At 37.2% G+C, this 21,058-nt stretch overlaps 1 protein-coding gene across 1 annotated transcript in view; it reads right to left on the bottom strand.

Annotated features, from left to right (window-relative positions):
- Nucleotides 1-784: 784 nt before the first annotated feature.
- Tmx4 (thioredoxin related transmembrane protein 4) overlaps nt 785-21,058 on the bottom strand; it is a 30,546-nt gene continuing 10,272 nt past the window's right edge. Inside the window, exons 3-8 of the mRNA XM_028754892.1 lie at nt 13,463-13,508; nt 12,624-12,752; nt 8,837-8,882; nt 6,954-7,055; nt 6,087-6,150; nt 785-5,079 (exon numbers count right to left, since the gene is read on the bottom strand). Of these exons, the coding sequence (XP_028610725.1) occupies nt 4,739-5,079; nt 6,087-6,150; nt 6,954-7,055; nt 8,837-8,882; nt 12,624-12,752; nt 13,463-13,508 (728 nt within the window). The 3' untranslated portion in view covers nt 785-4,738. The remainder of the gene's footprint in view (nt 5,080-6,086; nt 6,151-6,953; nt 7,056-8,836; nt 8,883-12,623; nt 12,753-13,462; nt 13,509-21,058) is intronic.

Here is a 21,058-nt window from a genome sequence, read left to right as displayed (position 1 = left end):
AAGTAGAAGAGTCTGCAGATCAGTTCGCTTGACATCTTATTTTACCCAGCTTTTTAAGGACACAAGAAACAAAACACACTGTACAATATTTCTATTAGCCAAAAGAATCAAGTGGCCAACCTGTAATCTATTATGTGCCTGAGACTTCTGCAGAGAGCATGAGCTAAAAGGGCAGTCATTGCTTTAATGACTTATAACTTCATGAACCTGACAAAGCAGTTTGTCCTTCTGCGGCACTGATAATTTCTGCATCTATTATATGGTCTCCATCCAAGTAACTGTAATTCCAGGAAAGGGCCCCACCAGTGACAACAAAACACTCTACATTCTGACAGCAAAATACTTTCCAAAGGGCAACTAATGTTAAATTACCAGGATTAAGCAGAATCCCACTTACTCTACTTATAGATTTTACAAATCTACCTGAGAGGTAGCTAGTGAAGGATTTTCACTAAGATTCATCCACACAGACAGAATTCTGACCTCTGTTTTGGTAGAGACTGGGAAAATGTGAACTTAATAGCATCTTTTCTTTTACCAGACAGCTCACTACTATCTTTCAAAAAGAATAAATCAAGTCTCCACTATAGCAGTGTGTAAGTGTGTTCAGAAGAGCCACCTTTTTGCCTTTTTTATTGCTACAGTGGTGGGAACAGGTAAGTTGAGATAGTCTTCTGTAAGTCCTAGGAGACTGTGGACGTCCAACAATCTTGGAGGAGTAGCAGAGGCATTTAGTAAATGCACCAGCCTGGCCACAGTAAGTGTAATGAGCTCGTACAGACAGTACAATGAGATGTGGTGTATTCAAAACCCCTTACATCTTTAGCATTAACCTTGGGCACATGGCATGGATTTCATCACATTTAGGTACAAAAAATGGACAATGAACACTCAGAAAATAAACAAAGAAGAAAATTATTTTTTTAACAAAGTAATATTTTCAACTGCTTTCACAAATGCTTTTATGTGAAAATATTCATATGAAAAAGCAATACACCACTCTGTTTCACTTGGTCATCATTACCTTTAGGTTTTGACACAAATGGAACCTGACAATCAAATAGCAGTACATAGGCTCAGGGTTATGTACAATTCTGTGATCAGAGAATTTGTAATGCAGGCGATGTTGTACACATCTATCTGAGGGCACAGAATACACAGGTAAAGGAAAATAAATACAGTGAGCTAAACAATCAAAACTACTACAAAAAAACCCACCAATTTTGTAATGTGTTGACTCACAAATGAACAGTGTCTTTAGTATAAAAATTGCATTTCTACAAAGCTGTAAAGAAACAAATAAAACCACATTAGAAATGAGTCAAAGCCACAGGTGAACTTCAGTCTACACAAAACTTTAGAGAATATGCCTCTGAAGTCCACATGCTAGAATCCACATGAAGCTGTCCAAGGTTTCTCGGTTGAACCTCCTGCTTTGGCTAGCTGCTCAAAGAACTGATCCAGCAGGTTTCACCAGACTTTACCTTGGCTTTTGTCAGACAAGATACAATCTCACAAGAACCAATTCAATGAGGTAAAGAAACACAACGATGGAAGAGTTCTTGTTGGCACAAAGATTTACACAAATACTTTCCAAACAGTTGATAGATTTGACAGGCTAGTTAATCACACATGTACAATACTGGCAGGAATAACAGCAGGATACTAAGAGGAAGAACACAGAAAACCTGTACACACCAGCAAAAGCACCAATCTCTCCTTCTTTCTCTCACATCATCCTTAGGATTTTGATCCTGAAATATCTCTCACCCTTTTCAATTCTTTAAGACATCCCTTTGAACTCGACTGTTTCCCAACTCGCAAAAAGCCACATGGTAGATATTCCCTTAACTAGCATTTTAATCTCCTCCCCAAAAGATGTTACAAGGTGAACTTAATTGATGCTTACATATATTCAAACCACATGGCAATATTTATCAGCTAGGGGTTGGCCCTAAAAAGTGAGAGTGTAGCTTTTCAGCTGTCCAAAGCTTATCTGTGTCAAGCTTGTTTGCCCTCCATTGCACTAGTTACAATAGATAACAGGTACAGATCCTACGTACAGGATGAGACTGCAGCGACTGCCATGCCGCACAATGGCCTGTGCAGTCAATGAGTCATCTCTTCCATGTTCCATGATTAGCCTTCAAAACAAAACAATAACAACAACAAAAATGTGAACTGCCTGTGCATTGCTTCCATGAGATCCTAAGCAAGCCAGTGTGGTTCAGCATGGTTAAGGGGGTGAAGCGTTAAGAAAAAAAATTAAAAAGAGGTAATGGAATTTTCAGATATTCCAATCAAGAACAAGGCACCTTTCTCTAACTACCTGTCCATAAAGCACTATACACCCTCATTCTACAATTGCTATCTCATTCACCCGATTTTAACATACAGAAAATAGCAATCTACAATTAAATAGCATGTATGGCAATAGAGGAGAAGCATTGTAGTTTTGGTTTTATAAAATCATGTTTCCATGCACTTAACTTCTGGATTAAATTTATTATGTACACAAAAAAAGAAGTAGTATTAAATGTTTATCTAATCTTAAGTTGATTTTTCCTTTAATTTTATATTAACAAAATATTGAAAATAAACCTAAAGGCTTCAAATGGAAAGAAATTAAGTTCTTGGACTATTTACTAGAAATCCAATTTTTGCCAGGATGTTAAAAACAGAAAAGCTAGGAAAAAATGATTCCTACAAGTAAATATAATTTTAGTGGACTAGACCCTCTTCTCCATGACTTTTTCTCCATGCCTCCAATATCTTTTACTAAGTATTACTAAGAAAGAAAATATATTTTCTCATTATCCTATTAGATAGTATTTTTGGCCCAATTGGAACCTAGTTTTAAAACACTTATCAAAGCCAAGGCAGATTATAAGCCTTCAAGCTTGCCCTCTGGTCAAATACCCCATGAAAACCCAGTATGTCACTGCAGAGGAGAGTACTTCACAGAATAGAGACGCAAGCCATCCCTTTCCCACTACTCTCAACTTAGATGTACTATTTCTTGAACACTCCATGCATCTGATTACAAGGGAAAGAAGGAAATACACTGGCAGAAGAGAATGTGCAGCTCAGCTCTAGCAGGAAGATGAATAGGTACCACAGAACCATGGCACTTTTGAGTTAAGGATGTATCAGAAGGGCAGAAACATGGAAGGGCAGTAAGATCTCCAGTTCTGTGATGGCCTCAGCCTTGAACTGGTAGTTAACTAAGTTACAAAGATGAAATAAAAACATTTATAAAGAATGGATTGTCACAATAAAGTCTTCCTTTGTGCAAGATGTGTAGCAGCCTTGTGCAGTACAGGAGGGCAGATTCTGAACCTCCATTACCAATGACCCTTCTGTTGGCAGGTAATGCACAGAAAAGGTTATCTAAGCAGCCAGAGAAATACACTACATATCTCTTTTTAAATTGATGAAACATTTTTAATTTCACAAACCTGTACTCATTATTCTGACTCAACCCTAGGGGAAACTGATTGACTTTAGTCTCGTAGCTTTCATATAGCTAGAATCTAATTTTATGTATTTATTCTCAGACATGAGAGGGTAAGAGAGGAGATGGAGGGTTTTTTTTTAAGGAAGCTGCGTTCCTTGATACTGATATTGGATTGAGCAGAGAGAGATTTATGATCATACAATTGTCTAGAGGATTAAGGGAGACAGAAACAAATCAAATCGTTCACCTCTTGATATTGACTTTCATTAATTTTTTTTCACCAAAAGCACATCACTAAAGGCAAAGCAGACATACCTTTTCAGTTGTTATTAAAGTGGTTCCAGAGAGGTTCCTTGAGATAGAAACTAAACACCACAGATATGAAGTCAGCTTTATAAAACTACCTTATACTGACAAAACTTAGAGTGCTTTGGGTTCAGAAAAAAAAACAAAGAATGTGGCTGAAGAAACTCTTGAAGAAGATGTTGTTTATCCCTGCCCTATGAAACCACCACTACCTTTGCAGAGAGTACAGCATGTCTTTGAGATGAGTGGCAGTCTTAGCCTCATCAGCTGTGGTTACTGATTACAAGCTTTACTTCAAATAAGGGTAACCCATGCAGACCACTGCTGTCTGCTCTTCTCACTACAGAGCAGCTGTGAAATGTGGGAGTCTGTAAACTCAAAGAAGAAAAGTCATAGAGATTCAAGGTAGGAAACAAAAGACAACACGGACCAAGGGAGCTTAGATGACTCCCTAGCTCCACCTTGAAGCTGTATCTATATACAGGTCTTTACAACTTCTAGCCCCAAGACAGTTCTGGGTAGCAGTGTACATGTGTTCTGACATGACTAAAACACATGCTTAACAACGAAGGCAAAGACTTCCTATACTTCAAGAATGCTCTGGAGGGCTGCGGTTTCGCTCTCACTTTATAAAGCAACAGCCTCATTTCTAAGGTGCTAATGAGAACTGCAGAGGAGTTCTCTGATTTACTCACTGGCTCCCAAGCACATCAACTTGTTCTCCACAAGTCCCCACAAAGATCCTAACACTATGGTGGCTAAATGCTACACCTGAGTCTCTTTAGGACACTGAGGCTTACTACCATGTAACCACAGGTCCAGAGATCATCTTTTAAAAGTGAACATTGCTCATTCATAAAAACAAAACAATACAAAACAAACAAACAACTAAGGATTTGGCTTAAACTGCAGACCAGAGGGAAACAGACTTCTTTTTTTTTGGCCTGTATTTTTTTAGAAATGGCATAATGTAACCTATGATCCCTTGTTGGCATTCTGACTCTTGCGCTGCCTCAAGGAGTCTTCCACCACCTCCTGAGTGTCAGCTGGATGAGCTTCATCATCCTTCGGGGACACACTACCCTCCTTCACAACTCCTTGCTCATTGGTGTCACATCTCTCCTCATCCATGATGCCTGCCAAGTTGTCCTCTTCCTCATCATCTTCTGCCTCATCCTCATCTCCAAGGTCCTCTTTCTCTTCCTCATCATCCACAAGACTGTCTTTGTTTTCTTCTTCATTTGAGTCATCCTTTTCTTCTTCTGCATCCTGTAGCTGCTCAGCTCCTTGAGCCCCCTCGGGCCTCTGCTCCTGCTCTAAGAAGAGAAAACAAAACAAAACAAAACAATGGATAAACAAAGGCAACTTAGTAATTAATTCACTGTTTAACCATGAGATGAACAAATGGTGAGTTTTCTGCTCTTAAAGTGCTATCACATGAACAGGTTTTCTGGTTACAGCTTAGCCGCATGTAAAACTTTCATAACTCCCTACAGGTGCACCACTGACTGTAAGTAAGGCAGATGGGAACGGAGTACAAAGTCTTGTTTTATGGTATACACTATGTATTGCATGCTGTATAAAATACTAAATGACTCACTGGCCATATCAACAATTTCAGACAAGTTAAGCCAATTCAAGCCATACTCCCCAGGAGTTTGAGACCAATGTCAAGAAGAAAAGGTCTCCCCTTACCACAAAGTTAATTGATAAAATATGAGTTGGGAATACTAACAGCTACTGAATGAACTTTGGAAACATGGTATCACCTGGGCTGGGCTTGAAACCGGAGAACTCCTGCAGCAGTTTACACTGGCTGCCTTTTGCACTCCAAAATGCTGAAGGTCATACAAGCTTCCTAGCTGTCTATGAAGTCTTAAAATCTTCAAGAACTAAAGATATAACCTTATTTAAATTCCTGAGAAATTCAACACTACAAATAAAGTACATCTGAGCCGGTTAGGCCTAGAAGTAGATTTGGCATAGTGACAACTGTCATGGAGACTCAACCAATGACTAACCAATTCTTAGTTTCTCTAAGGATTTTTCATTCCAATTCAAGAGTGAAAGTTGTTCACTGAAAAATGTGAGGGATAAGCCCAATGAGAAAATGCAATCTTCAGTATAAAATATTTTCTAATTTTAAAAGGGGAAAGTAAACTTTATTCAAAGTTATATGGAGAACATATCTTTAGAGAGCTCAGTGCAGGTAACTGGAAGGTCAGTGAGAAGTGGAAAGCTACAGCCAAAAAGCTGAGCCACAGAATGTATGGTATTTTATGAAACTCTAAAAATTCTACCCATGAGAACTTCTCAGACTTACCACAGCGTTCAGAGGAAGCTCTTGGAAGAGGCACATAGAAGCATTCTGAGATCACCACCAGGATCTGGAGGAAACAAAGTTAACTTCAGACTGAGTAGAGAAGACAAACTACCAAACTACCAAGACTCCTTAACATCAGGTGTGTGTCCCTTAACCAGACACTTAGCAACTAGTCAAAATTTTCAGAAAGATACACTTGATGGAAGACTACTCCAGGGTATAGAATTCTTGAGTACTTCAAGAAAATAACTGGCCATATATAAGAAAATTCTGTAATACTGAGAACTAAATTCTATTTTAAGCAGAGACTGGATGGCTTCACCTCTGACCTTGATGTATGAGAAGTAGAGGGAGGTAGGGGGAAAGAGTGGAAAAAGAGGCGGGAGGGGAAGCTGTGGTTAGGGTGTAATATATGATAGAATAAATTAATAAAAATATATTAAAAAAGAATCTACTCAGGTTTAGATATTCAACTGGAGGATAGGAACAAGAATCTGGTCTGTCAACTAACCTGTTAGGTATATGCCTTGTCTTTACCACAGTGGTCAAAGCAAGGAGCTTTATGTGAAGTCATAGCCAACTTGGTTGTTTTGGAAAATGATTACCAATTCAAGTACAGTATTTATTTCTTTTTTAATTACTGTGTATTACTAGCAGCATTAATCTTCAGAACATTTAAGAAATAAGACTAGAGGGTGATAATAAATTTCTCATTATACTACACATTATCATTGAAACCAAAGAGCAAATTAACTGCTTAAATGACAGAAAATGCTATGTATATACTTTTCCTTTTATGGCCACCTTTTAATTTCACATGAAATCTTCTGTTTAAAGGACAAGAATAAAAGACTGGCAATGTCTTACCAGACCCATGAACAGGCCAAACACCAAAGTGGCAATGACGAAAAAAACGTAAGAACACCATGCAGGAATTCCAAGTGTCACTGTGAAATAGTTGTGAAGGTGCTGCAATCAAAAGAGAAATGAAATGTTTACTTGAAGTGTAGTCTGGACTGATTTTCATCAGTTTTTGTGAGTTCTGGGAATATTATTCAGTAACTGTTTTTATGTACTGCTGATGTCTAACTTGGAGCCTTTTAATTGTGCCTATTAATTGATTGGGTTGTAGTTTATGATATCAAACAATGACTCGACATGAAGAAGTATGGACTTGGCAAGTCTACCTCTAATTACACTTTGATTTGAAATGAACAGTTCATACCTGTAATTCATATGTTGTTTAACATTAGACAAATTAGGTGTGGAAACATTTAAATGGTTCATACTCTAAGGCATCAATCATTTTGCTTTATATAACAACTGAACCAAAGGGTTTTATATTTTAATAAATTTCATGTTAGTATTAAGTACTGAGGAAGAGGTAATGATTTCATAAAGGATATTAGAAAATCATTTGCTATGGAAACAAGAGCTGGCAAAGTAATTTGACCAGACCTATATCAAGACCCTGAACTCAAGAAAAAAAAATTAAAATTAAAAAAAAGATCCTGAACTCTAAAGAATAATTCTTAATAGATATTTTGATAATTACTATTTCTCAGCGCTACAGAATTTGACTTGTTCATTAGGAATCACTTGAGTATAAACTTTGGGCACATATGTGGAAAGACAGTTTGTAGACTAGAGGATGTATACTCTTGAGGAATTCAGGAACAAACTCGTGATCCCTTTCACACATATTTTAGAATCCTCTTAATACTATTCTTGCATGGAAGCAATCAGTAAGGACTCATTAGGCCAAGGTTTCTTGTATCCATTTATAGTATGAATATCTACAAGATGTACTCTAACAGCCTTCTGCAGGCTTCAAGAAAGGGACCTTATGGATGTAGAGCATCTCGATATAACTTGCTAAGAAAATGTATCAACATTGTGGTAAATGAGAAAAGAAATGTCCCCATCTAAATCACAGGGAACACACATGCATACATGCATGCACAAAAACTGCTATAGAATTTTATCTTAAGTCTGTTATTAGATCAAAAAATAAATTACTTATTTAAAGTAGTATGTTGTTTATAACCAGGAAGCAAGCAATTCAGACAAAATATTCAATAAATTTATGGCAATAAGCTCTCGCTACAGAGAAGGAAACAAATGGTCAAAGTACATACTAAAAACAAAGAAATAATTCAAATAATTGGCCTAAATAATTGTTGTAACTTTTAAGTGACTACATGTCATTATAAAAGCACATACAGCAGAGTGTTTTACACTAGTGGGCCACAATTCTTTTGGTGCTTGTAAATACTATACAGCTCCGTCACTGTAGTTCAACACTCAATAAACACCAGATACTATAATAATAATAATAGCTGCTCAGAGAAAGCTTTGTTTCTAAAACCAGAAAGCCCTTCCCAGGCTACAGTTTGCTGCTTTAGATACACAGAACGACGTTCATGCCTGCCTAGACAATCTTTGATCTACAAAGAGATTTTGCAAGAGGAAAATGAGATAAATAGAACCACATCACAGAAGACTTTTTGCCTTTATAAGCATGCATCACCAATGTAATAAAATATGAGTATGACACAGCTTCCATGAGTCCATCTTCAAATTATTCCTGTCTATAAATACGATTACTATGATGAACCAACCATCAAAGTAGTTTTATGGCTTAAGAATCATAAAAGTACTTACAATTTTCTTTTTTCCATTGTTTATAAGCTATATTTCTACTCTTTAAAAATATATATCTTCAAATATAATTGTTTAAAAGTACTCACCCAAATCTTGCCAGAGATGCTAAAAAGACCAGCCATTCCAGACATCCTATGAAAGAAAGAGAAGAATCCTGGTCAGATACAAAGACAAAACCATGCAAAGCTCAGGCCAGGGACCATACTTTCACTGAACCCATACTTGCTGTCTCTCCTTAATTCACGTCAATTCTCAAAAAGGTTAGATTTCCTGGTCATTATCTAGACCACTCAGCTGTAAATACATTCCAAATCTTTGACCCCTTAGCTTTTCATCATACAAAAATCAACAACTATGGAGAAATTATATATGAAGAAAGACAACATATCCTGGTGACAAAAGTAAGTATCGTCTAGTATAGTATCTTTCAGGATATAACTACCATAAATGTTCGTTTGCTTTTTCTTGTTTTTAATCCTGCACACCCTTGCTCCACAAGCACTGTAAGCTAACAAAGCACTCCTTGTATGTCACTGTAAAATTAGAAGGCATTAGGTGACCACTTTCATCTTCCTATCACCAAATTTGAACCTGGTGTATAACATATCACCTTTGTATCAACAGCAAAGTCTACCTGACCAGTTTATCAACCTGTGACTTGGATCTTAACCTGTTTGTTTTGTTGATGACATGATTCCATCATCCCTCCTTCCTGCATTATTGATTAGTCTACTTCTCCAAAATCAGTCTCTTTAGCATGAAGACATGTCATACTCACCTCCATCTTTTGAACTGTGCAACTCTTCCCCTCACAATGTCCTCAAGCTTCAGAACAAAATTATCTAAGAAGCAGTCCTCTCTTGCAATTCTTTCAGTGGTATGTCTTAAAATCATTTAAATCTGGATATATTCTAACCACCATTTGCCAAGGCCATAACAATGTCACCCTGCTGCATTCTAGGCCTTTGTCAGAATTTATCTATCTTTGCCTCCTGTCGACATGGGACACAAATAACTACTATTTCTTTCTTTAGTATCTTTTATTTAGTTTCTAGAAAATGTTTCACTCTTATTTTTCCTTCTGCCTCACTGGCACTAATTTTTCAATTTCCTTTCTTAATTTTAACTACATACACTTACTGTATATACATGTAAATACACAGTTGGGTGACATGTGGTGGCCATAGGAGAATTTGCTTGAATCGGTGCTCTCTTTCTACCATGTAGGCCCAGGGATCAAACTCAGGTCATTAGACTTGGTGGCAAGTATCTTGAGCTCCTGTGTTCTCTCACTATCTACTTGCTTTTGATAACTTTGAGTGGGGTCATGGATTTATCCCAAGAATACTACTTCTCGTTTTACTTCTTAGATGTTCCCTTTCATTCTAAGGCTTTAAACACTATCAAAGTCTTCTCTAATTATGTTCAACAATTCTCTATAGGGAACTATCTACACACACTCACCTTAACAGCTTTACAAAGTCTATATCTTTACCAAACCTAACAATGTTTTTTCTTCTTCCTTTTAAATAATTTTATAAGTCTTTGATAATTTCACACAACAAATTTTGATCATATTCACCCCAACCCTTCCTAGATCCATCCCCACCTCCCTGCTCCCTGGTTTCATGTTGTCATTGTCATCTTCCTTCCTCTTCCTCCGCCTTCTTTTTTCTAACCTATCAAATCCAATTAGTGTTAGTCATAAACTCCTGCATATGCAGCCATCCTGTGGAGGTGGTTGACATATCAGAAGCCACCCTTAGGAAAACTCACTCTTTCAAAAAAGAACCCAGTACCATCCATAGCTTGATTTAGAGGTGAGAGCTCATGAATCCTTTCCACTCCATGCTAGAATGGTGAATGAAAACCACAGTCTTGATTTTAAATATCCCAGAGCTATCCAGCAGAGGGTTTTTTTCCTCAATATTTTAATTAAATATAATTGTATCACTTCCCCCTTCCCTTTCCTCCCTCCACCTCCAACCCAAACAATGCCCCCTTACTTCCTCTCAAACTTACGGCATCTTTGTTTCAATGTCTAGCGGAATATTGACGGTTGAAAATAATGAGATTCACCAAGTATTAAACAGGAATCCCAGAGATTTTTTTTTTCTTGTAAATACCCCTCTTCATGCTGGTCAATTCTACCTTCAAAATCAACTTTAAATGTACTAATTTTCTCTATCTCCACCACTGATGACACCCTGGTACAAGCTGCCTTTCCTTTGGCTGGATACTGTAAAAACCTTCTAGCTGCTTTCTCTTCACCTTTTCTTTTTTCTTTCTTTTTTTTTTTCTAATTCATTTTTTTTATTCACTTTACACCCCCTCTCCTCCCAGTCACCTCCTCATATAGTCTCTACCCACCTCCCCTTCTCCTCTGAGAAGGAGGAGGAGGTCCCCTGGGGTTCCAAACTACCCTGACACATCAAGTCACTGCAGGAGTAAACACATCCTCTCCCACTGAGGCCAGACAAGGTGGCCCAGCTAGGGGAACAGGATCCACAGGCGACAGCCCCAGTTCTAGTTGTTGGGGTCCTGCATGAAGACCAAGCTGCACAGGAGCCTAGCATAACTTCCCTCTGAGAAGTTCTACCCAATAGCTTACTGAAACAGACGCAGAGAACTGCAGCTAAACATTAGACAGAGCTCAGACAGCCTTGTGGAAGAGCTGGGGGATCCAGGGGGATAGGAAGTCCACAGGAAGATCAACAGAGTCAACTAATCTGGTCCCTTTGGGGCTCCCAGAGACTGACCCACCAACCAAGCACACATGGGCTTGACCTAGCTGCCTGGAGATAAGTAGCAGGCATGCAGCTTGCTCTTCAGCTATCTGTGTCCTCTCCAATCTTTCATCCTAAGAGTCAATTTCTGTCTACATGTAAACAAAATAAACCTGTATACAAAATAAATAACTAAATCCCTTCCTGACTGTGGTCACAGGGCCTGTACAATCTGTCTTCAGCCTGCCTTTTACTCAACTTAGGCTCTGCTCTATCCTTTAAGAGTGCTCCACTCTCCCACCATGCCGCTCCCCAAGAACTCCACAAAGCTTTCTCAAACTGAGGCCTCTGTGTAGGCTACAGTCATCCTGCAACTATGCCAGCCTTGCTCTTATCTGAGGCACCCCTCTTCCTGTCCTGGAAATCACACCCCATTTCTCCCTTCAGGGCAACCTCTCTTAACACCTCCTCAAGTAGGCCTATGACTCTTGTTTTTCCAGCCTAATAATAGAAAATATGCTGCTGTTTTTAACAGCTCTATCCAAATGATCATATCTCTCAAGTTTGTTCTGCAATCTGTCTTACTAGATTTAAGCTATTGAATAAAAGGAGGGGAGAAAGCAAGCCTATGCAGTAAAGTCATAAACACTTGGCTCTTAGAACAACACCTAACATAAAAACCAGTGTCCAGTTGTTTGTAGAATGAACTAAAACTACTTACTTATATGACCATTCAAGATTAAAGCCAAATAAGGAATGAGTTAATACAGTTCAGCCTTACCTACCTTACTAGATATTAGCAATTATCCCCAGGAAATTGTGCCAGACATCCAATAACACCAGTTTTATATTCAAAATAAGTCACAAGAATACCTGATTCAAGAAACATTTATCCTTCCAGATAATGGTAGCCAATACTCAATACCATATTTGTAAAGAGGAAACAACTGGCATGGTTTGCTGTAAAAGTTGGAGGAGAGGTTTTCTAGCCATTCAATTCCCACTACACTAAAACCACTTGAAGTACATGTGGGTCACAAAACAAGAAACAGTACATGTACCAATCAGGCTTAGATAAGGAGGACTATGAAGAAAAGTCTAGACTTGTAATGTCTATACACTAACATTCGATCTATTGATAACTTACGTTAGAGAGGCTGGGGACTTCCAGCCAGTAAGTGGCTCAACTGATTGCCATTTCTTCTCTAATATGTAATTCTGTAAATCTTCATAGATTCCTGGACCACGGTAACGGCGGAATATTCCATCTTTTGCACTATAAATTATAAAATCAAGCAGAAATTATATAAATCAAATAAGGAAATACATAATAATAATAAATTATTGATCATACATGTAAACTCTGCTTGAATTTTAAATTAGCTCAAATAAAAAAAAAAACTACCCAGACATTAACCCAGAAGGCATGTGTTATTCTAATCTAATACAAATGAAAAATTCTAAAACTTAAAGCATTACGTTTTTTTATTTCATCACTGTACAATCTGTAACCATAAGCTAAATTTCTAGCAATGTTTAATAAGTCAACTCATTTACTAACATGCTTGCAACCAATTATTTTTATTTTTTCTAGCAAAATAACCACTGTTATCACATTAACAAATATTGTATCCACATCTTCAAACTTATGTGATTCAAGTCTCTAGCTCATGATCGAGAACAAAGCACCCATCTCACATCCGCCTCTAATCCTTCTCTCTCCCACCTACTCAGCCCAGATAGGAGTCACAGGAAGAGTCTACACATTCCCTTTCCTCTCCCTTCCTAATGTACTGCTGAGTGAAACTGACTCCATTGAACCTGTTTGGCCAGTATCTGGAATGACCCCAAGTGCTATATCCATGGAACATTTTTGCCATTTTCCCTTCACCTCTCATTAGCATGGTTCACTAATACCTACTTAACATATCCCCCTGCACAGCTGAATTTTAATCTTTGTAAGATAATAAAATTAATAAAACTTACTGAAAAAATGCTGGGAGAGTGGTGACAAAGAAGCGGCCACTCAAACCTAGGAAAAACATAAACAAAAATGGTTAAAAGTTTATATTACAGTTTGATTATATGATCAAACTAACTTCTGAAGAAAGGCAGTTGTCTTTTATCTGCTCAAATAAAAGGCAGGAAATCACCCTTAATTGATCTGTGCACCCTGCACATCCCATACAAATGTCTTCATAGATCTATGTATTGCTTGTAAAGTTTTCTACATTGTAGAATGGAAGACCAGGAGGGCATCCCTGATAGGATTCATCCTTGAGGATGTTGAGATGCTGAGACCTGCTGTTCCAGTTTCCTGCTTGATCATACCTCAACTGTATCAAAGCTTTTCCTCAAAAGACTTGCTTCCTAAGTATTTTCAAGACAGCTAGCTCACTCAGTCCAGGTCTTTCAGACAGTTCTAGCTGGGATTTCATTTAAGCCTATACTTTCTCAACATATAGAGACTAGGCAACAGATGCTATAGTTAGCTTTTTTATAACTATTTTTCTAATTTTCTTGGGCCCCTTAAAAAAGAATTCTTCACCCCAATTCAGCAGGAAGCAATTATAAAAAGACTATTGTCACAGTTCCTTAAATTGGGGTGGAGGGTTTTTGTTATTTTATGAGTTATAGATATGAGGTCATTTTAGGGGATGATTATAAATAATTATGGTCTTGAACAGAAAGTAAACAAAATAGATTAGATTCAGGGAATTCTTTTCTCTTTCCCCTCCTTTTCTGTACATTTCTTTCTTCCATCCTTAGGTAAGGAAGAGGGTTGAAAAGAAAACGGTGGAATACAGAAATACCAAAAGAAATTAGATAAATAGGGGTAGATTATTGAATTTGCATATAGAAATATTATAAGAAATTAGACACCTAGGGATAGATTATTGAATCTACTCTTAAACCAAAAAACAAACAAACAAACAAAAACAAAAAAAAAACAAAAACAAAAAACAAACAAAAAAAGCAAAAAACTAACAATACCATTTTATGGTCATAATCTTACACTGGTAGAGATCTTTGTATTTCGATGCAAAAATGAAGTTATATTTTGTTATGTTGGTACTGAATTTTTATATTGATATAATTTTAAGGTTTTCATTGGCATATTTATATATTGATATAAAATTTAAAATTCATTTGTTACAACATAATATAAGTATGTTTCAACTCTTGTATAGGTATTTTGTTCATACAACTCATTTAAGAATACAAGGTTTAGCCCCAGTCCTTTTAATAGCTGCTATTACAGATGGTTTAGGATAATTAAGTGATGCAAGTGAATAGTCAGTCAATAAAACTCATGGTCAGATTAGACCCTAGTCTAGCTTATCACAGAAATATACATCCTGGGTTGTACAGATAATAGGTAGCTGGAAACAGGCACTGTTTGCTTGTTCAGATGTGCTATGAATACATAGACGGTCTTCAATAATCTCAGAGACTCATAGAATACAGCATTTAAAGATGTTTTTATTAACGTAAGGGCTTGCTGACATTGAGGCATGTCAACTCCTGGTAGCACCTCATTAGACTTTAAAAGATGATGAGCATCAAAAGCCTCCATACGGCATTGCTCCAATTGTGGTAAGTTAGCCACTAGGCAAAGAAAATGCACAAACTTCACAGGCAGACAGACTGTTGGCCAAAAAGGACAAATGGATGCAGGGAAGCCAACAGCCAAGCTCTGCCAAGATGGGATGAACAAGTTGTTTACAATCCCTGCTTTACAAAAGGTCTATCTGATATTCTGGGCCAGAAGGATGAAGATAGAGGCTCAGGACATAAGATATTTTAGGTCTAAGATGTTTCTAGGATGGTAATACAAGTTAGGATAGAAAATGATTTAGATACAGTCTGAATTCATCAAGATAGGATAAATGATAATACACTTTATCTAAGTTGCCAAAAATAAATGGACTGCACATTGTGAATGTAACTCTTACCTAATAGTTTTCACAATTGTTTTATTTTTTTTTTAAAGATTTATTTTTATTGTATGTATGTGAGTACACTGTTGCTGTCTTCAGACACACCAGAATAGGGCATCAGATCCCATTACAGATGGTTGTGAGCCACCATGTGGTTGCTGGGAATTGAACTCAGGACCTCTGGAAGAACAGTCAGTGCTCTTAACCACTGAGCCATCTCTCCAGCCCTCACAATTGTTTTATAATTGTTCCTATTGCATGTTGTTTACTATTATAAAAGAAAGAGCTTTTTTACTTAGACAAGAAGGGGGAAATGTACTGGATTAGTTTGATGCTGCTTGAATTCTAATGCTAATTACTGTTTCTTCAAGATGTGGTTCCCCCTAACCTCCATCCCCTGACAGGTAGGTCCTCACATACATAAAATGATGTTATATAAATGTTCTTCCCAATTTAACTAAAAGGCTAGAGTCTATGAATGGGCAGTGGAGGAACAAAGGTGGGACTAGAGGTTTGAGTGAGAGGGTTGCAGGTACAGGGAAGAGGAGGAAGAAGGAAGTCTCCGCAGACCAGGACTACATGGCCAGGAGAAACAGCAGGTAACAAAGGACTTTATAGCTGGGGAATAGTTAGTATAGCACTAAGTCTACCCAATGTAGGGTTATGGCTTGTAAATAAAATACCTAGATTGTGTGTCTTTTATATGGGCTTGTTAGGATTATAAATTCTTTCCACAGTCCATACATACTACAGTAGATGGCCCCACATTCATGCACATACGGGTAGCAGTAAGTAAACTTAGTAAGTTACTAAGTAAGACAGAGAGGAATAATTTTAAAAAAAAGATAGGTACATATAGTTGAAAGCAGGATATGTTGAGGATCTGGAGGGAATCCAAGCATAGATGTGATATTTCATTATATAAATATATGAAAGTCCCTAAGAATAAATGTTTAAAACTAAAAAGAATATTTAAAAATAAAAATAACTAGGCCAGGCATGGTAGAACAAGCCTTTAATTCCAGCACTTGGGAGGCAGAGGCAGGTGATCTCTGTGGGTTTGAGACCCACTTGATCTACCAAAGAGCGTCCAGGACAGCCACAGTTTATTACATAGAGAAACCCTGTTTCAGAAAAAACAAACAAACAAACAAATTTAAAATATAAGCCAGGCCCAGTGAGGCTGGTAATTCCAGCACTATAAATCAGGAATGCCTAGTCTATATATCAAGTTTCATGCCAGTCTAAAACTAAAGTGATGCCCTATCTCATAAAATGAAATCAAACAATATAAAGATACTTGTACTATTCCATTCCATTAATGAAGATAAAGGCTTTAAAAGGCTTAATATCCTAATTGTTTTATATAATTTTGTTTATTTATAAAATTTCCAATTATTATACATGAATCATACTTGTTTTTATTGTTTTTGCAACTCTTTAATAAACATAAAACAAATATGATGTCATATTATCCATATGTAAAGGTAAACAGAATAAAGGTCTCCTTCATTCAGCAAATAGTTACTAAGAAAGTTCTTTGAAAAATGCTGGTAGTTCCTGAAGATAACTCAATGAGGAAAGTAGGTAGTGTTCTCACAGACGGAAAGAGTTTCACATATCACAATCATGGCCTCACGGAGACATTATACAAACAACAAAATGCAGCAAACCTGACTCCCGATGATTGTATAACAACTCTCTACCCTATAAATGTGACTTGCAAATCAATTATATCTAAAAGGGTACCTGTACTTAGTGGAGGGAAAGAACATATCAGGGGAAAATAACATACATTCTTCTAATACTTATTATTTCTACCTACCTCTCTTGCTAAACAATACCAACAAAATCAAGCATCTATACAAATCAGCTGTTCTAATTTTTTATCTCTTGGGTCACTTGAAATTTGATACACTGAAGCACTGACAATCTATTTTCATCATTTTTGTAAAATAAACCTGTATTTACATAATACTTCTTATCCTGGCTGGGCTTGCTGACTTATGTTTCCTCACAGAATGAGGGGTGGAATATCCATTCACTCCTCCCAGTTGTACGGAATTCTGCCCTAACTGCATGGGCCTTAGGGAAGAGCTAGAGTAGATAGGCAGGGAAAGACTAAGAAAATAGTTCCCGTCTACACAGCCATGAGAAAGTCATCATCCTTGCTGGAGCAGACCTTCTAGTGTGGCTGCTTTAGAGACATCCACATTTGCCTGTAACCCTTCACTCCTTCACTCATTGTTCTGTAAAGAAGCCTTATATGATTTCCCCCAGGGTAAACTTTTGTAGAATCTAACTTTGGTCATTTGGATCTTAGAAGTCGATAAAGGGTAGAAGTTTCCTAGTCTCACCTAGGGTAAAAATTCTCCTGACCCATTCATGTCGTCATCAGAAATCAGAGCTGAGTTTGGAAAGATCAACACCATTGGTCCTGATAGGGGTAGTCAGACAGGCAGCTGAACCTATACTGTTCAGAGGTTGGAGCGCCTGCTGAGGCTATTTTAACACAATTTTTTGTCTTCATGTGGCATGTGGTTGATGTGCCCTTAGCTAATATGGTCGTGGCATAGGCAGTGTGAAGGTTAGAGAAATAGATCACTAAGGTTGAGGTACCCTGAGCAGGGGACATCCATAAGGGGATATCCCAGGTTGGTATTCTTGTAAGTGCAATGGAATGCCATGCCTGCATGATAAACACTCTGCCGAATATGAGAGTATGGAAATGAAAGTCATTAGTTGGGAATCCTAGTGGTAGGGTGAGTTATCTCCTAAGAAGTTGTGAGCATAGAGGCCCCAGAAGCTCCTAAACCAATGAAGGCTACTGCCATTGTTATTGGTTTCATTCCAGAACTGAATGGTAAGACACTAATGCTGATGGCATCAAATAGTTTGCATTTTAGGACTTGGAGAAGTAACGCTAGGACTGAGACAGTCTACTTCCCTGAAAAATAGTTTTTACAGTGCTGAAGTTGCTACTAACATATAACATAGTCTTTCTCAGCTGTAGGTCCTTCATGCTTCATGACAGAAGTATCAAACACTGCGTGCCAGACCCTAAAATAGTGACAAAACTAGTTACAGACAGAACAAATGTTCTGATTGGATTTAAGGCCTGATCCACAGGGAGAAATTCACATCTGATACTTGGAATTTAGACAAAAACCTGTGTGGCCAAGTCATAGGCACTTCTTTGTTAAATAAATATTTAACAGCTATGGTAACTGTCCAACATTTGTGTCATGTATATAATCAGGTTATTACTTGACTCAGTGTTTTCGTTTCCTATCTTTCAAACTTTTCCCTGCTTATGTTTTCTAGTAGGAAAAATACACCCCAAGACTTGCCAAAACTCATGCTCCAGAGATAGAGAGACTAACAGAGAGCATGGGGTCCAATGCCTCACTGAAGTTGGAAAGGAATAGTCAGACATCTATGTCACCCCTTCCAAGGCTCAGAGAATGTTATGGAAGAGAAGAACAGAAAAAAAAAAATAAGAACTAAAGGAAAAGCTGGAGTGTAGTACATAACTCTTCCATGCCAAACTTCTTGTTGTCTGTTGATATTCCTCTATGGAAGGAAAGGCTGGGTGAATCTTGGGACCCTCACTGAAGTATCCAGCCACTCCCCACAACAGGTTATATGCACCTCTGTCTGCTTGAACGTGATCTTGGGAAAGTACAGTCATAACGAAGTTACCAAACATGCATAAGTGCAGACCTGCCCAGTGTGGCTGTCTTAACTCATTGAGCTGGCTACTTTTATGTCAACTTAATAAACAGGGGACCTCAATTGAGAAAATACCCCTATAAAACTTGCCTTTGGACAAACCTGTGGTGCTTTTTTTTTTTTTGGATAATTGATGTGGAAGATGAACCAACCTCACTGTGATGGTCTCTGGGTTGATAGTGCAGGGTGCTTTAAGAAAGTAGGCTGAACAAGCTATGAAGCAAGTCTTAAAGCAGTCTGTTAGCAAGCAGACCTTCCTTGCCCTTTATATCTTAGAAGGAAAGAAACAAATGAACAAAGGAAGGAAGGAGGTAGCTAGATACTTATACTACTGAATTTTTATCTGTTATTTTCCCCTTTGTTTTTATTATTATTTATTCCCTTCATTAGAATGTAAGCTGAACAGGTCATATCTGTCTTCCTTAGCCGTTTCTATATCACTTATACCTAAATTCAAATATCCAAGATTATTTCTAAGTACTATTAAAACATTAGTAAAAGCATTAAACTAGTAATTCAAAGTAAAATTATAAACTTAAAAGACCATAGCCAGTATCATACAATTATGTACCACTTAAAGATAGAGATACGTTTTGCAAAACATTTTCAGGTGATATATTGTTTTGTGGATATAGCAGAATACAGTTACACTAGCTAAGGTATCTACATCTACTACCCTTAGGCAGTAAGATCTTACAGAACCATCATAAGTTTAGTTTGTCCTCAACCAAAAACCTAGTATTAATGACTATATTCTTTTAGTCATTAGTTATTCTTAGTCATTTAGACAACCAAGAACATAGAATTGTGTTCTCCACTTAAAAATATACATGTAGCTATTTTATGTGCATGAGTGTTTTACCTACATGTGTGTACAAACACCATATGAGTGTCTGATGCCTATGGAAGTCAGAAAGGCGGCATCTTATTCCCTAGAACTGGAGCTACTATGGAACTGGAGACATGGACAGTTATGAGCCACCATTTGAAGCTGAAACTAATTAATTCTCTGCAAGAGCAATAAGTACTCTTAACTAAGTCATTTCTCTAGCCTCTCTTGCAATTTTTGATTTAGTAGTTGCAGTTAAGTTTTTATAAATTAAAAGAATCATAGATGGGTCTGGAGAGATGGCTCAGTGGTTTAGAGCATGTGTTGCTCTTGCAGAGGATCTAGGTTCAATTCCTAGCACCCACAACATAGCTGACAAACATCTCTAATTCCAATTTCAATGGAGCTGATGCCTCTTCTGACCTCCAAGGGTACCAGGCATGTACATAATACACAGGTATGCATATAGTCAAACTATTAATACACATAAAATAATCTAAAAATTATTGTAGACGCCACAAAGAAGAGTGATTTTTCCTTCTTTGATATGTATTCCAGGTACTGTCCGTTTATATTTACATAAAACAATGCGGCAGAAATAAGCATTTTTAAGTATTTCATAACCCATTTTTCTTTATCCTTTCTACATGCAATGGAAAAAATAGGAAAAATTCTGTATTTTAGATGGAAACCTATTAATTTAAACAGAGTTATGGATCTATCATTAGGCTATTTAGCTTAAATCACACTGAATTCACAAGGAGATACTAAGAGACTGAAATGTGAATAGGATAGCTGCATTTTGAAGAACTCCATCATAAATTATATCTAATGGGTCTTATACAAGTTTACACTGATCACCATCTACTAAAAAATGAAAACAAACTGTGGTGGTTTGTTCCTCTTATAAGTGGATGCAGTAGCTAAAACCAAAATTCTAGTACAAAACATACTACTAAAAATTGAAAACATCCATATTTTAAAGTTTTCTATCACAAAATCCAACTTGTTTTTATGTATAATAGTTATTTTTAAACTAAAAATAGTAACTAATTGTGTTTATCTTTTCAGAATATAAAA

This window comes from Grammomys surdaster, unplaced genomic scaffold, assembly GCF_004785775.1.
Source record: "Grammomys surdaster isolate TR1022 unplaced genomic scaffold, NIH_TR_1.0 129, whole genome shotgun sequence".
In the NCBI taxonomy this organism is placed as follows: domain Eukaryota; kingdom Metazoa; phylum Chordata; class Mammalia; order Rodentia; family Muridae; genus Grammomys; species Grammomys surdaster.
The sequence above is the reverse complement of the archived record's forward strand: the minus strand, read 5'-3'. Positions and strand labels throughout refer to the sequence as shown.